Source organism: Saccopteryx bilineata, chromosome 5, assembly GCF_036850765.1.
Source record: "Saccopteryx bilineata isolate mSacBil1 chromosome 5, mSacBil1_pri_phased_curated, whole genome shotgun sequence".
Classification (NCBI taxonomy): Eukaryota; Metazoa; Chordata; class Mammalia; order Chiroptera; family Emballonuridae; genus Saccopteryx; species Saccopteryx bilineata.
Genome location: NC_089494.1, coordinates 131,904,627 through 131,922,793, shown reverse-complemented (window position 1 = coordinate 131,922,793; position 18,167 = coordinate 131,904,627). Strand labels below are relative to the sequence as shown.

At 37.1% G+C, this 18,167-nt stretch overlaps 1 protein-coding gene and 1 pseudogene across 1 annotated transcript in view; one reads left to right on the top strand and one right to left on the bottom strand.

Annotated features, from left to right (window-relative positions):
- CCDC7 (coiled-coil domain containing 7) overlaps positions 1-3,675 on the top strand; it is a 240,760-nt gene extending 237,085 nt beyond the window's left edge. Inside the window, exon 15 of the mRNA XM_066233057.1 lies at positions 3,616-3,675. Within this exon, the coding sequence (XP_066089154.1) occupies positions 3,616-3,675 (60 nt within the window). The remainder of the gene's footprint in view (positions 1-3,615) is intronic.
- A 10,962-nt stretch (positions 3,676-14,637) lies between these two features.
- LOC136338098 (eukaryotic translation initiation factor 1 pseudogene) lies at positions 14,638-14,967 on the bottom strand (annotated as a pseudogene).
- Positions 14,968-18,167: the final 3,200 nt, after the last annotated feature.

Sequence of the window (18,167 nt, the reverse complement as noted above, 5' to 3'; positions counted from 1 at the left end):
GTCCAGTATTGGCAGCACAACACCAGCATCTTGTTTTTTCTCACGTGTTACCCGCAGAATCAGGTCAAATCTTGTGCACTGTACTCGTTCTTGCATCATTTTTGCATTCTTTACTAACTTATTTTGTGTGCTATCATGAGGCCGAAGAAAGTGAGTGTAAAGGACAGTGGTGAGAAGAAGAAGAGAATGATGTTGATAGAAGCAAAGCAAGAAATAATAGAAAAACATGAGCGTGGTATATGAGTGATTGAACTAGTAAGGCTATATGACCTTAATACATCTACAATTTGTACCATCCTTAAACAAAAGGATGCCATCAAAAGTGCAAATCTAGTGAAAGGAACTACAATTCTATCCCAATTAAGGACAAATATCCATGAAGAAATGGAGAAGCTTCTGCTGGTATGGGTGAAAGAGAAAGAGCTGGCAGGAGATACAGTGATGGAGACTGTAATATGCGAAAACACACATATTATTTATTTATAGGTTGTCCAAATTTTTGGAATACAGATATTCATAGCATTTTCTTACAATCTTTTGTATTTCTGTGGTGTCAGTTGTTACTTCTCCACTTTTATTTCTAATTTTATTTATTTGAGTCCTCTCTTTTTTTCTTGATGAGTCTAGTTAAAGGTTCATCAGTCTTGTTTACCTTTTTAAAGAACCAGCTGTTGGTTTCATTGATCTTCAGTATTGTTTTTTTAGCCTCTGTGGCATTTATTTCTGTTCTAATGTTTATTTTTTTCATCCTTCTACTTCCTCAGGGTTTATTTGTTCTTTTTTTAGTTCTTTTAGATGCAGGGTTAAGTGATTTATTTGAGCTATTTCTTGCTTCTCATGGTATGTCTGTAATGCTATGAATTTCCTTCTCAGGACTGCTTTTGCTGTTTCCCATAAAGTTTGAGTTGTTTTATGTTCATTTTCATTTATTTCAAGGAAATTTTTTATTTCTTTTTTGATCTTATTGTTAACCCATTCATTATTTAATAACATGCTATTTAGCCTACAAGTGTTGGAATATTTTTCAGTTTTTCTATTGTAGTTGATTTTTAATTTCATCCTATTGTGCTGAGAGAAGATGCTTGATATGATTTCAATCTTTTAAATTTATTGAGACTTGTTTTATGTACTAACATGTGGTCTATCCTAGAGAATGTACTATGAGCACTTGAATAGAATGTATATTCTGCTGCTTTAAGGTGAAAGGTTCTGAAGATATCTATTAAATCCAGTTGATCCGATGTGTCACTTAAGGTCGCTATTTCTTTGTTAATTTTCTGTCTGGAGGATCTATCCATTGATGTTAGTGGGATATTAAAATCCCCTACTATTGATTTTGCCCTTTATGTCCATCAAAATCTGTTTTTTATATTTAGGTGCTCCTATATTAGGCACATAGATATAAACAATGGTTATATCCTCATGTTTGATAGTTCCCTTTATCATTATGTAGTGACCTTCCTTATCCCTTACTATAGCTTTTGTTGTAAAGTTGATTTTGTTGGATAAAAGTATTGCTACCCTACCTGTTTAAAAATTTTTATTTGCATGAAATACTTTTGTCCATTCCTTTACTTTTAGTCTATGTTTATCTTTTGTTTTGAGGTGGATCTCTTGTAGACAGCATATGTATGGGTCCTGTTTTTGTATCCACACAGCTACCCTGTCTTTTTTTTTTTTCATGGACAGAGAGAGAGTCAGAAAGAGGGATAGATAGGGATAGACAGACAGGAACAGAGAGAGATGAGAAGCATCAATCATCAGTTTTTCGTTGCAATGCCTTAGTTGTTCATTGATTGCTTTCTCATATGTGCCTTTACCACAGGCCCTCAGTGGTCCGAGTAACCTCTTGCTCGAGCCAGCAACCTTGGGTCTAAGCTGGTGAGCTTTTTGCTTAAGCCAGATGAGCCCGCACTCAAGCTGGCGACCACAGGGTCTCAAAGCTGGGTCCTCCACATCCCAGACCGACGCTCTATCCACTGTGCCATCGCCTGGTCAGGCTACCCTTGCCTTTGATTGGAGCATTTAATCCATTTGCATTTAAGGTTATTATTAATATGTAGTTGTTTATTGCCATTTTATTATTTAAATCTACAATCCTCTTTTTCTAGATTTTTCCCTTTTTGTTCTTTTTATAGCAGCCCACTTCAAATTTATTGCTATACCGGTTTGGTTGTAATGAATTCTTTGAATTATTTTTTTCTGGGAAGTTTTTTATTTTTCCTTCCATTTTAAACGATATTCTTGCTGAATAAAGAAGCCTTGGTTGTAGGTTCTTGCTTTGCATCACTTTGAATATTTCTTGCCAATCCCTTCTGACTTCAAGTGTTCCTGTTGTTGAGATGTCGGGTGTCATCCTTATGGCGACTTCTCTGTAGGTAATTAACTACTTTTCTCTTGCAGCTTTTAGTATTCTTTCTTTGTCTTTTAACTTTGGAACTTTAATTATGACGTGTCTTTTTATAGGCCTCCTTGGGTTCCTATTTAATGGAAGTCTCTGTGCTTCTTAAAATTGTGTCACTTTTTCCTTCATCAATTTAGGGAAGGTTTTAGCTATGATTTTTCTAAACAGTTTCTCCATTCTTTGTTCATTCTCTTCTTTCTCTGGAACCCCTATGATGCGGATGTTGTTTCTCTTCATATTGTCACAGAGCTCTCTTAGAATTTTCTCAGACTTTTTGAGCTTTTTTACTTTTTGCTGCTCTGCTTCTGTTTATCTTGTCTTCTAAATCGCTGATTCTATCTTTTGCTTCATCCAACCTGTTGTTAATTCCTTCTAGTGCAGTATTTATTTCTGATATTGTATTTGTCATTTCTGACTGGTTCTTTTTCTGATTTCAATGTTCTTTTTGATGCTTGCTATCTTTTTATATAGGTGCTCATTATGTCTATTCATTGTTGCTCTAAGATCCTTGAGCATTCTAAAAATCATTGATTTAAACTCTGCATCTGACAGTTTGGTTACTTCAATCTCATTCATTTCTTTTTATGGGTATTTCTCTTGTTGACTCATTTGGGTCACATTTCTACATCTTCCCATTTTATCTGTGTATTTGGTAGCAATGTCTGACTTTGAAATTTTTGTGTGGTCTTGGTGGTACTGTCCTCCATGCTACTTGTTTTTATTCTGGGAATACTTCTTGAGGATACTATTTTCCCTCTGTTGTATGTGAGTATTAGAGGCAGTTGGTCTTTTCATGGGTACATTCAGGCTAGCTGGCTCTATGCATTAACCTTGATTATGTGTATTACACATTGTACAATGTCTTTCCTGTTGGGCGTATTTATCCTCCACAATGGCTGGTGTCTGCTAGACTCCATCTTTGGGTGTGCTGCTTGTATAGGTAGTTGAGTCTAGGGTTGGTGCTGACTGCCACCCCCTACCAGTACTTTTGGTTCTAGTTCTTCTTGGGCAGGCATCAGCTGTTGTTTTTAACCCACTGTGGGCTACCAGTCTGTAGCTACTGCACTTTTCACTGTTTGTGCCTGCGTTTTCTGTGTTTGGGTACTGTGAGAGGGGCCAACCTTTGTTTAAGGATCAGCTTCCTCCTGCTTAGCGATGACAACAGCTGCATAAAAGCTCCAAGCTCTGTAAGATTTGTTTCCACTTTTCAGCTTCTCGTCATCTTGCAGCTGCTCAGTCTTCCCACAGAGTCTTCTGTAGTAAGACTGTAGTGTGGGCTCAGACTGGCCTCACCCAACGAACCACTCTACAGGTTGCACACTTGGTGGGTTAAGTCAGCTGACATTGTGACTACAATGATTGTGGGGCTCCCTATTTCAGGAATCTCTTGGTCAGGAGCTCAGTACAGGGAATGTGGCTCCTACTCCAGAACCTGATCCCTTAGCCACTGGTGTATACTCAAATTTTAAATATCTTTTCAACAAGTTGAGCATCAGGTTCAGACCAAGTGTGGCCAACAGTCTTTTCTGCTGAAGTTTTTTTCAGCTGATGAGACCCTGGTCTCAGGGAGGAAGACTGAGAGAGTCCTCTCCTGGGGCTGACTTTGTCCCTCCCAAAGCTGGCTAAGCCTCTCGATCAGATCCAACAATAGACTCACAGGGACCCACATGTTAAATGTCCATGCTCCAAGCATCTCTCCCATCCCCCTGTGGAATCTAGCTTAGTAGAAGAGAATATGCAGCACTCAGGCCAGCAGACTGTGAAGCTCCACCATATCCAACTGGCACAACACATGAGCTGTTGTGCAGTGCTGATCACAGAGAGTGGAACTCACCTCAGCTGGGCTAGGTGTGAGCTTTTCCTTAGGATACCACTCTAGCAAGGGTTGTTAGCTCCTGAACCAATGCTTTCCGAACCTGGCCTCTCAATGTGCCAGCCCTGGGACTTCCTTGGAGGAACCCAGTGCAGACCAGTGGGAGATACTGTCTGTGACTAGCAGTGTCTAGTCTAGTCAGCAACCTTCTTGGAGATATAAGAAATCCAGAGTTTGTGGCTGCCTCGCCTAGGCCCAGGTGTACATGGAAATACCAAGCTGTACTCCTAGGCTGGCTTTTACTCACACTGGGCCTGGGGGAAGTTCTGCTTTAACAGCCAAATTTCCTTGGGTCCCTCCTTTTGCAGCCTCTGTTTGCTGGCTGGTTGTTGCATTCAGCCTCTGAAAACCCCTTTTTTAAAATTAATTTTAATGGGGTGACATTGATAAATCAGGGTACATATGTTCAGAGAAAACATCTCCAGGTTATTTTGACATTTGATTATGTTGTATTCCCATCACCCAAAGTCAAATTGTCTTCGTCACCTTCTATCTGGTTTTCTTTGTGCACCTCCCCTTCCCCCACCCCCTCATTCTCCTTATTCCCTGCCCTCCCTCCCACCAATCCAGTAAGCATCACACTCTTCTCCATGTCTCTGAGTCTCATTTTTATGTCTCATCTATGTATGGAATCATATAGTTCTTACTTTTTTCTGATTTACTTATTTCGCTCAGTATAATGTTATCAAGGTTCATCCACGTTGTTGTAAATGATCCGATGTCATCATTTCTTATAGCTGAGTAGTATTCCATAGTGTATATGTACCAAAGCTTTTTAATCCACTAGGCCACTGATACACTTGGGCTGTTTTATAGATCTTCACTATTGTGAACAATGCTGCCATAAAAATGGGGGTGCATTTCTCCTTTTGGAACAGTGCTATGGTGTTCTTAGGGTATATTCCTAAAAGTGGGATACCTGAGTCAAAAGGCAGTTTGATTTTTAATTTTTGTGGAATCTCCATAATGTCTTCCACAGTGGCTGCACCAGGCTGCATTCCCACAAACCGTACAGGAGGGTTCCGTTTTCTCCACATCCTCGCCAGCACTTATTCTGTGTTGTTTTGTTGATGAGCGCCATTCTGACTGGTGTGAGGTGATATCTCATTGTGGTTTTAATTTGTACTTCTCTAATGATTAGTGATATTGAGCATTTTTTTCATCTGCCTATTGGCCATCTGTATATCCTCTTTGGAGAAGTGTCTATTCATTTTTTTTTGCCCATTTTTGATTGGATTGTTTTTCTTCCTGGTGTTGAGTTTTACAAGTTCTTTATAAATTTTGGTTATTAACCCCTTATCAGACGTATTGTTGAATATGTTCTCCCACTGTGTAGTTTTCCTTTTTATTCTGTTCTTATTGTCTTTAGCTGTGCAAAAGCTTTTTAGTTTGATATAGTCCAATTTGTTTATCCTGTCCTTTATTTTACTTGCCCATGGAGATAAATTGGCAAATATATTGCTGCGAGAGATGTCGGAGAGCTTACTGCCTATGTTTTCTTTTAAGATGTTTATGGTATCATGACTTACATTTAAGTCTTTTATCCATTTTGAATTTATTTTTGTGAATAGTGTAAGTTGGTTGTCTAGTTTCATTTTTTTTGCAGGCAGATGTCCAATTTTCTCAACACCATTTATTAAAGAGGCTGTCTTTACTCCATTGTATACTCTTACCTCCTTTGTCAAATATCAGTTGTCCATAAAGGTGTGGGTTTATTTCTGGGTTCTCAGTTCTGTTCCATTGATCTATATACCTGTTCTTATGCCAGTACCAGGCTGTTTTGAGTACAATGGCCTTGATATCAGGAAGTGCGATACTTCTCACTTTATTCTTCCTTTTCAAGATTGCTGAGGTTATTCGTGGTTTTTTTGGTTCTATATAAATCTTTGGAATATGTGTTCTATATCTTTGAAGTATGTCATTGGTATTTTAATTGGTATTGCATTGAATTTATAAATTGCTTTGGGTAATATAGACATTTTAATGATGTTTATTCTTCCTAACCATGAGCACAGTATATACTTCTACTTGTTTATATCTTCCCTGATTTTTTTTTATCAATGTTGTATAATTTTCCGAGTACAAGCCTTTAATCTCCTGGAGGAGATTTACTAAAATTTACTTCTAGGTACTTTATTTTTTTGGTTACAATAGTGAAGGGGATTGTTTCCTTAATTTCTCTTTCTAACTGCTCATTGTTGATATATAAAAATGCCTCTGATTTTTGAGTATTAATTTTATATCCTGCCACCTTGCTGAATTCATTTTTCAGATCCAGTAGCTTTTTGACTGAGATTTTAGGGTTTTTTGTATACCAGATCATATCATCTGCAAATGATAGTTTTACTTCTTCTTTTCTAATTTGGATGCCTTTTATTTCTTCTTGTTGTCTGATTGTGTGGCTAGGACTTCCAGAACTATGTTGAAAAAGAGTGGCGAAAAAGGGCACCCTGCCTTGTTCCTGATCTTAAGGGCATTGCTTTTTTTTTTTTTTTTTTTTTTTGCCCGTTGAGTATGATGTTGACTGTGGGTTTGTCATAGATGGCCTTTATCATGTTGAAGTATATTCCCTATATTCCCACTTTGCTGAGAGTTTTGATCATAATTGGGTGCTGGATTTTTTCAAATGCTTTTTCTGCATCTATTGAAATTATCATGTGGGTTTTCTCCTTCCTTTTCTTATGTGATGAATCACATTGATTGATTTGCAAATACTGTTTTATCCTTGCCTCCCCAGAAAAAATTCCACTTGATCATGGTGTCTAATTTTTTTCATATATTGCTGGATCCTGTTGCTAATATTTTGTTGAGGATTTTAGCATCTATATTCATCAGGGATATTAGCCTATAATTTTCTTTCTTTGTTTTGTCTTTGCTTGGTTTTGGAATCAGAATTGTGCTCGCCTCATAAAAGGAGCTTGGAAGTCTTTCTTCCTCTTGAATTTTTTGAAATAACTTGAGAAGGATAGGAGTTATTTCTTCTTTGAATATTTGGTAGAATTCTTTTGTGAAGCCATGAGGCCCAGGACTTTTCTTTGTTGGGAGGGTTTTGTTTTTTTTTACATTCAATAGTATTTTTATTAGTTTCTTGTGTACAGTATCATGGTTAGACAATAATACAGTATTTCTGGGACCCACCTGACACTATACATAGTTATCAGAACATTATTTCTTTTTCTATGATTTTCAATTTATTTTGTTTACATAGATTCAAGTGTCCCACCGAATATATCACCCCCACCCCAATGTTCCCCTCAGCTCCCCTTTTGCCCCTCTCCCCTTCCCTCCAGGATTTGCTGTATTGTTCTCTATAATGCTGTGTTATGGAATAGAAGGTGGGATCAGAGAAGGGAAAGAGATTAGTGAAATTATATATACACGTTGAGAGTTTTTTGATAAGTGTTTCAATCTTATTTGTTGTAATCAGTCTGTTTAGGTTTTCCTATTCTTTCTGATTGATTTTTGGAAGATTGTATGTTTCAAGGAATTTGTCCATTTCTTCAAGGTTGTCTAGTTTTTTGGCATACAGTTGTTCATAATGTTTTCTTACAATATTTTGTATTTCTGTCAGTTTTTTCTCCACTCTCATTTCTTTTTTTTTTTTTTTTTTTATAAATTTTTATTAATGGTAATGGGATGACATTAATAAATCAGGGTACATATATTCAAAGAAAACATGTCTAGGTTATTTTGTCATCAAATTATGTTGCAAACCCCTCACCCAAAGTCAGATTGTCCTCCGTCACCCTCTATCTAGTTCTCTGTGCCCCTCCCCCTCCCCCTAACTCTCTCCCTCCCTCCCTCCCATGTCCTCCCTCCCCCCCCACCCATGGTAACCACCACACTCTTGTCCATGTCTCTTAGTCTCATTTTTATGTTCCACCAATGTATGGAATCATGTAGTTCTTGTTTTTTTCTGATTTGCTTATTTCACTCCTTATAATGTTATCAAGATCCCACCATTTTGCTGTAAATGATCTGATGTCATCATTTCTTATGGCTGAGTAGTATTCCATAGTGTATATGTGCCACATCTTCTTTATCCAGTCTTCTATTGAAGGGCTTTTTGGTTGTTTCCATGTCTTGGCCACTGTGAACAGTGCTGCAATGAACATGGGGCTACATGTGTCTTCACGTATCAATGTTTCTGAGGTTTTGGGGTATATACCCAGTAGAGGGATTGCTGGGTCATAAGGTAGTTCCACTCTCATTTCTAATTTTATTTATTTGAGTCCTCTCTCTTTTTTTCTTGGTGAGTCTGGTTAAAGGTTCATCGATCTTGTTTACCTTTTTAAAGAACCAGCTCCTGGTTTCATTGATCCTCTGTATTGTTTCTTTAGCCTCTATGTCATTTATTTCCACTCTGATCTTTATTATTTTCTTCCTTCTACTACCTCTGGGCTTTACTTGCTGTTCTTTTTCTAGTTCTTTTAGATGCAGGGTTAAGTTGTTTATTTGCACCTTTTCTAGCTTCTTAAGGTGTGCCTGTAGTGCTATGAACTTCCCTCTCAGTACTGCTTTTGTAGTGTCCCAGAAATTTTGAGTTGTTGTATGCTTATCATTCATTTCTAGGAATTTTTTATTTCTTTTTTTTATCTCATTGTTAATCCATTTGTTATTTAACAACCTGCTATTTAGTTTCCATGTGTTTGAAAATTTTTGAGTTTTTCTGTTGTGGTTGATTTCTAGTTTCATGCCATTGTGATCAGAGAAAATGCTTGATATGATTTCAGTCTTCTTAAATTTGTTGAGACCCCTTTTTTGCCCTAACTTGTGGTCTATCCTAGAGAATGTACCATGAGCACTTGAAAGGAATGTATATTCTGCTGCTTTAGGGTGAAGTGTTCTGAAGATATCTGTTAAGTCCAGTTGATCTAGTGTGTCCTTTAAGTCTGCTGTTTCTTTGTTAATTTTTTTCTTGAGGATCTATCTAGTGATGTTAGTGGGGTCTTGAAATCCCCTACTATTATAGTATTGCTGTTAATCTCCTCTTTTATATCCATCAAAGTCTGCTTTATATATTTAGGTGCTCCTATATTAGTTGCGTAGATATTTATAATGGTTATATCTTCCTGTTGGATTGCTCCCTTAATCATTATGTAGTGGCTTTCTTTATCTGTTACTATAGCCTTTGTTTTAAAGTCCATTTTATCTAAGTATTGCTACCCCAGCTTTTTTTTATTTCCATTTGCATGAAATATTTTATTTATTTTTTTTATCTTCAGTCTACATGCATCTTTTGTTTTAAGGAGTGTCTCTTGTAGACAGCTTATGTATGAGCCCTGTTTTATTATCCTTGCAGCTCTGTTTTATTATCCTATGTCTTTTGATTGGATCATTTAATCCATTTACATTTAAGGTTATTATTGATATGTAGTTGTTTATTGCCATTTTATTCTTTAAAGTTGTATTTCTCTTTGCTATATTGTTTTCCCACTTTGATCTGTTTACAACAGGCTTCTTAACATTTTATGCGGCATTGGTTTGGTTGTAATGCATTCTCTGTGTTTTTTTCATTTTTGTCTGGGTAGCTTTTTATTTCTCCTTTAATTTTAAACAATAGCGTTGCTGGATAAAGTAGTCTTGGTTGTAGGTTATTGTTCTGCATTACTTTGAATATTTCTTGCCATTCCCTTCTGGCCTCAAGTGTTTCTGTTGAGAAGTTGGAAGTCATCCTTATGGGGGCTTCTTTGTAGGTGATAGCCTTTTTTTCTCTAGTAGCTTTTAATATTTTCTCTTTATCACTTAGCTTTGGTATTTTAATTATGATGTGTCTTGCTGTAGATTTCTTTGGGTTTCTCTTTAATGGAGTTCTCTGTGCTTTTTGAACTTGTGAGACTTTTCCTGCATTAATTTAGGGATGTTTTCAGCTATGATATGATTGAACAAAGACTCTATCTTATGTTCTTTCTCTTCTTTTTCAGGAACCCCTATGATGCGGATGTTATTTCTCTTCATGTTGTCACAGAGTTCTCTTAGAGTTTCCTCAGACTTCTTGATCTCTTTTTTTTTTTCTGCTTTGCTTCGATGCCTTTGTTTAACTTGTCCTCCAACTCGCTGATTTTATCCTCAGTTTTATCCATCCTGTTTTTAATTCCTTCTATGTGGTCTTCATTTCTGATATTGTATTTGTTATCTCCAACTGATTCTTTTTTAATATTTCAATGTCTTTTTTTATATTTGCTGTTTCTTTATTTAGGTGTTTGTAATGATCATCCATTGTTGTTCTAAGATCCCTAAGCATTCTAAAAATCATTATTTTAAACTTTGCATCCAGAAGTTTGGTTATTTCCCGATCACTCAGTTCATTTCCCGGAGGTTTCTCATGTGGTTTCATTTGGATTGCAGTTGTTTGTCTTCTCATTATGTCTGTGTGTTTGGGTGTATTGTTTGTAGAGCTGGTTGAGTCTAGGCTTTGTGTTGTCTGCCTCCAATTTTTATTTGTATTATTTCTAGGTCTTATTTGGTTGGCATCAGCTGTTATTTGTAATCCACTGTTGGATTTGGCTTTTCTAGTAGAGCTGCTTTAAAGTCTTGATTTGTTTGTTTTCTTCTTAATTTTTTTAACACCATTGTAGTCTTGTTTATTGATTTCAGCAGGGGGCTTATTTGAAACTGTATCCAGGAATATGGTGGGTGTTACCTGAGACTCTGAAGGCCTGATCTGCCAGCTACTCTCTCCAGGCCAGGGTGTTTTCTCAGCTTCAGTAGGGGGAGGTGTATCTCAGATCTCCATGGAGACCTGAGTTACTGCCCCTCCTCCTCACTTCTTGTTTTCAGCTTTGTCTTGTTGTGCTGATTAGAGCTGGAGAGATGTCCAGAGATCCATCACCTGGAACCACTTTTGTCTTGTATTGTGTGGAAAGATCAACCCCTTCCCCATCTATGGCTGCCTCCAGCACTGGATGAGTCACCTTCTCAGGTCATTTCATGCATTTCTCTGTCCCTCACTGTCTGTCTCTCTCTCTCCCCTTTTTTTTTGGAAGACAAGCCAGCCCTTTGAACACACCTCGTTCCCAGATCCCCAGGCAAGTGGCTGTGAGTGATATTTTCTGCTCTTTTACTTGGAGTGAGAGCCCTTCTGGGCTCTCAGCCTCAGCCTCCCTTAGTTCCTGTAAGTAGGGGAGACCCACCCATCCTCGGCGTTCCCTACCAGTCTCGATGTGATTTCTTCTTTGCTTCTTGGTTTTTGAGAGCTGTTCTTGTAGTCCAGAGTTGGTTTTTCATGCTGATTGTTCCTAAATTAATTTGTAATCTAAAGTGTTGTGTGAGCTGGGAGTCTGTGCATCTGCCTACTGCACTGCCATCTTTACATCCTAAATTTGTTTCTTTTTTTAAAAAAACTAGCTTTGAAAGATTTAGTTGGCTGAGAGCTAACCCATCAGGCTTTTTTCTGAAAAACCCTTTGATAGAGTGTAAAGCCTGTGGAAGTTCATGATTAGGAAGGTGAGTGGGTGTGGCTTTACCCCTTGGCCCCAGGTATTCTCTTTAGACTTTTTTCACAGACGTCAGTAGGGTGTGGGAGTCTGGTGTGTATGGCCTTTGAGACCCCCAGAGGTGTGGTCTGCCCCATCTCTGGACAGGTTCTACTCAGTGTCCCGTGAGATTGAAACACCAGTCATAGACTCAGGAGAGTGTGGAGGTGAGCTCTCATCTCAGTACCCAAAAACTCAGTCACTGATGCATCCCTTGCTTCTTGGCTTCTCTGAATGACCCATCACCATGACTGTAGTAGGAGAGACTTCCAAAAGCAGAGAAGCTGCTTTTTTCCAGGCTGATGCCACTCAGTGGGGATTGCTCCATACAAGAAAGATGGTGACTACAGTACTTGAGAATGACTCAGTACAGGGGTTTTGGTTGCCGTTTCCCACAGTGTCTCTCCCTGGGCCTCCAACATTACACTCTTCTCATGCAACTACAGTCCTCTCAGCATTCCCTTGCCAGAGCCCCAGGTAAGTGGCTGTGAACGAGGTTTTCTGTGTGGGCCCGTTATGATGGAGTCTGCATCCAAGAGTTCTCTTTTTGGCAGACAGAAACCTGGCTTTTTTATAACTAAATGCTGTCTGGGTGTTTCATAAGCTCTGGGCCTCTAGCCTGGGGATCCAGGCCTGATGCTGAGCACCCACACCTCTCATGGTGACCCTCCCCACAGTGAGATCCTTACTTGACCCTTAGTCACTGCTTGCTCCTGGGAGTGGGGCAGCCCTTTCTGTGTTTTCACCCTTCCTACCCGTCTCTGTGTGGCTTCTGTGATCCTTGGTTATAGACTCTTCTTTGTTTAGTACAAAATTGCTTTTTCAAGATGATTGTTCTTAAATTAAGTTGTAATCCAATTTGGTCCTGGAAGGTGGCAGTTGGAATGTCTGCCTACTCTGTCACCATCTTTGTTGTCCGATAACCATATTTTTAAATAAATAAAAAATTTTGTGTAGTATTAATGTTAAAATTGCACATATGAAACCAAACTTGATGTCATTAGAAAAAAGTGTAAAGTTGGGGTTGTGCAGGGCCCTTCAGAAGTTGGGGCCCAGGGCTTGCACCCAGTGCTCCTGCCATTAAATCTGCCTCTGTCAAATTTTGTATATTTTGAATTTTATGTTCTGTCATTATTTAGCTCTGTCCTAGCTATTTACATATGCCATGTGAAAAACAATTATTATATATTTGTTAATATATAGCCTAAATTTTGTGGCAAATAGACCCAAAAAGTATAATGACTCACACACAGAAAAAGCTTATTTTCTCATGTAGATGGTTCCAGGAAGTTCAGGGTCATTGTTCGTATCATCTATCCTGTTTTACAAGGTCATTCATATATCCTGGCATATAGAGACTTTGCTTTCATGCATCTGGCTTCTTGAGCCATGATAGGTCTAGACATCCAGCAACTGGAAAATAACATGGTAGACCAAACTTGAGTCATTTTCATTGACTGGGCTGGAAGTGGTGCATATTAATTTCTCATTTCATTTATGACATTTAACTGCAGGAGAGACTGAGAAATGTATTCAAGTGATATGACTAACAAGAGAAGTAGTTTGGTGAACATGTAGAAATCTTTGCTACAGGTGGATAAGGATATAGCCAGCTAATCTCTGTTTAAAATAAACTGATTTAGGTAAAATTGAGACCTGGGATAAAATCTAGAATCAACATTTATGCCATAAGAAAATATTGATCTTTCTTATTAATAAAATCATATTATTTTAAAATTTTTGTATTTTTTTTAGGTATAAAGTGTAATGGTTAGACAATTATAATTAAAATTATAGTCTTGAGGTCACTGGATTCCTGATATTTTTTATCACATGTCAAATATGCATGTTTTGAGCATGAATTATTTGCATACTTTAAAAACTTATAAATTAAAAAAATACTACTATATTGATATGATGTTGGCATTTGAAATCTAAATGCTTCAAAAAGAATATCAAAAATATTAAATAATTATGTAATAGATGTTCAAAATAACTTTTATTTTCTATAGTATAAAACCCCCTTTGCTCTCATTTAGAAATATAATATTGGTACCAGTTTCTTTCTTTTACAAAGTCTCTCCTAATGCTATATATGAACATTTCTTAGCTTTTGACACCTTTTTTTTTCTGAAAACATGCTTTATTTAAATAAAGGTTTAAATACATTACATAACATTAAATCTGAAGGGGAGGAGAAACCAAAAATCATTTTGTTATATCACATGGCATTGGGAAGCTGTATTTGTTCCCTGGTCAAAAGTTTAATTCTGACAGAAGGCTGGCCTCACATTCTGGGGTTTGGGCATCAATTAGCTAGCATATATTTGGTCAAAAAGACCTTGGTGGCAAGCCAGATGTACTTGTCACCTCACTAAAGAGAAGGTGGCTGCTCTTTGCTCTACCCACCTGGTCAGGTTGGAGATTTTTGACTACTTTAGACCCCTTCTAGTGGTACAGATACTGTTGCTGTCTTACCCATTCTCTCCCCTCAGCTCCACCACAGGCTGTGCAGGTGCTGACATTCTCTGAGGGCAGTGGCCTCTGGCAATGGAAGAGCTTCTTGTCAGACACAACCATTTGTGATCTTGGGGTGCTGGGCTTGGCTGAAACATCAGATTATTGCTTTGTTTCAGGCTAGACAGTGCCAGGTGCTTACTGCTTGGCTTCTGTTTAAATGAGTGACTTCAAGACCAAACAGCATGGCTCTTTTCAGTTTATTGCATGAAGGAGTTACACTAGGTCAAGTTACAAGCAGACCCCAAATGGTTACATTATACAGGATGTGAGATTATTAAACTTGTGACAAGGAAGACAAGGAACAGAAGGGAAATTCTAATCAGTACAAGTAAATCTTCACTTAAGCTTCAGTGAGCCAAAAGCACTTAAAATCCATTATCCTTCATCTGGTCATCCTTAGCATGTCCAGTCTCTATATGAAACTGACATGTGCTGGTCACTCTGTAGCTGAATTACGTTTCCATACTCTAGATGCTCAATTATAGTACAGTTTCAGGCAAATTTTTAAAGTAACTTAACTAGTTTCTCGTTACTGTAATCATCAGTGATCCCTAGACAGTAGTAAGGGTCTTCCTGCTTCTTTTCTGTTGAATTCTTGTATAGACATAACCCTCAGTGCCAGCAGGAAGCAGATCATCACCTTCACTTGCATCAGTTAAAGGGCTGAAAATGGGGAGGTTCTGCATAGTGGACATGGGATCAATTCCTCTTCCTGGGTGGAAATGGCCTGCAGAAGGCTGTGGTGGGAGGTGTGGGTGGGGGGATTGGAGCATTGGGGTCTTGGGGGAAAGTGTGCTGAGTCTTGGCAGGGGCTCTCTGATTGGCACATTTTATATCTTAATCTTGAAAATTGATATATTTTGAAAACTATACTTTGAATGATATTTTAAAAGTGACTCAGTGTAACATTATGCACATATTTGGTGTATTTGAATTTAGTATTATCTTTATCACAGGTCTCAGTTGTCTACAGTGGAAGCCCAATTGAAAACAGGTAAAACATTTTTCTAATCCTCATCAGTTTATATAAGTAATTGGTAAAAACAAAACAAAACAAAACAAACAAAACAAAAACCAACCATTCAAATTGAGAATCGTAAAATTTTTTGAATCACATACCTTTGCTTTTAATATTGCACTTTTGTCCTTAATTCTAATTTTAAATAGAAATTAAAACTTTAGATGTTAAAGACTGATGGTTTTAAATGCTGTTAAAAAGTTTTAAATGAGAAATTTATATTAGGAACCAGATCTAGTGTACAAACCCACATCCCCCCCCAAACCCCCCCCAGCAATTAAATTTGTACATAGTAAGAAACTGACTCTTATTTTGAAGTAATTATCATCAATCATTGGCATGACTTTATATAAAACATCATTAAAAATTTTTGCCTTTTATTTTTGCCGAATCACTATATATAAAATATGTAGATATATAATTGAATTAATTGATTCATCCAGTTAGATTTTATAGTTTTCACAAGTGAGTCTGTTTGATTAACATGTTATGATTGATTCACAGACCTATTCTCAAACCAGCCAAGAAACTGAAAGCCTAAGCAAGATATATTCGTGGGTCAGCTGATTCTGTCAGTAGGAGTTACACTGCCATCCAATGAGAATAAACTGTGTCAGGGTTTCCTTTTAGTAACTGAGTTGAATTATTGAGAATTCAAATTCATGTACATGAGGCATTTATTCCTTAACTATACACAACTTCATATGTAGAATTCTGGCCTTTTTTTTTTTTTTCAGATACAGAGAGAGAATCAGAGAGAGGGATAGATAGAGACAGACAGACAGGAACGGAGAGAGATGAGAAGCATCAATCATTAGTTTTTCATTGCGACACCTTAGTTGTTCATTGATTGCTTTCTCATATGTGCCTTGACTGTGGGCCTTCAGCAGACCGAGTAACCCCTTGCTCAAGCCAGCAACCTTGGGTCTAAGCTGGTGAGCTTTGTTCAAACCAGATGAGCCTGTGCTCAAGCTGGCGACCTCAGGGTCTCGAACCTGGGTCCTCCACATCCCAGTCCGATGCTTGCTCTATCCACTGTGCCACCGCCTGGTCAGGCAGAACTCTGGCTTTGATTGACACACAGAAAAATGGAAAGAATTACCTAGAAGTATGCAATTCTTTGCTTTATTACTACTTTTAATATTTCTAGATTACAGCCCCTGATAAGTTAATAAGAATTAGGTAATAAATATAATCATTAATGCCTAGAAGTTTTTAAAAAGTCAACTTTTAATGTCTGTTGTGATTGTTTATATTTTTAAAAGTATATGTGTTTATTATCTCAAGAGAAAATTAGATATTGGCTTATTTATTTGTTGATTTACAAAGGTATCATAGGTAGATTTGTCATTTATTTCTTTACAATATAAATATGCATGTATTTATGCATATTATTCATTTATTTATGCATAATATTCAATATTTTGAATATTTGCTAAGGTATAAGAAAAAGTATTAATAATCTTCAATGTTAATGGGACTCTTAACCAACTTATGAACTGTGTCAAAATAGAAACCAATAAATCCTGATAGTCTTATATTGATGTTAAGCTTATGGTAGAGCATGACATACGACTATACTTTCTATGAAACATAAGGAAACACTGGCTCTGTAAATGCTAGGAAAGGCAATAATTTATTGCCCTGAAAAACATAAAATGATAGCTCTTTACATAAGTTGTGTTAATATTTAACATTCAGTTGTTGGTAATGAAGTTGACAGACTCTTTGTATATTTGGTGCATCTTGGAAAGTAGAAAGACTTAAACAAAACTATTTTAATTGATGTTTAATCTCTATGAAGACATAGTAAGGGTATCTCAGTTACTTTTCATAAGCTTTCATTTCAACTCAATTTAGTTCAATGGATCGAATATCTATACTGTGCAAAGCACTGTGTTAGATAATATGGGGGGAGAGATATAAAGATGACAACTGTATGATTCTTGCCCTCAATGCAATAACATTCTAGTAAGGCAGAAGAGACATGCAAAAAGTATAGTATAATGCAGAAGGTACGTTCTCTACAAAGTTACCAAGAAGCTGTATCAAAAAGGAGGAAAAGTTGTTGCCTGGATTGAGAATGACATATTATTTAATTTAAGAAAAACAGTTGTTTGGGTTGGATTTTAATAGAGGAATGTGAGGAAAAAGTGTTACAAGTGGACTGAATAGTTGAGACAAAGACAGAGGTGTTTAGAATTTACAGGGTGTGCCAGAAAAAGGCCAGTAATTATTTTTTGTTTTTTGGGGTTTTTTTGAGTTTAGACTGAGGAGAACATTAGGGGATATGACGTGAAATAGGTTGTTTCAACTTGACCTGATAGGTTATATATAATTTCCCTTAACAGCTTTAGCTTGAATATTGCTAAATATAATAAAATCTGAAACTATTAAGCACATGGCACAATATTATTCACCAAACTTCATTTTGGGTTACTTCTTAGATCCTAATAGAATTTCTGAAATACTTTGGAAAAGTTTTCCAAATTTTCAGAGAGTACATGGGTGCAAAGTTAGTAGATTCCACCTGAGCAGACACATGATATTGCTTACAATAAAGTACATTTTTTAGTGATTTACAACATTTAACAATTTATTTTAGCTTAGGAAATGGTTAGCTGTAAAAATTATTTATTTATTTAATTATTTATTTATTTTTAGAGAGCATGAGAGAGAGAGAGAGAGATGGACAGACAGGGGCAGAGAGACAGTAAAAGAGATGAGAAGCATCAGTTCTTCGTTGTGGCACCTTAGTTGTTCATTGATTGCTTTCTAATATGTGCCTTGACTAGGGGGTTCCAGCTGAGCCAGTGACCCTTTGCTCAAGCCAGGGACCTTGAGCTCAAGCCAGCAACCTTGGGCTTCAAGTCAGTG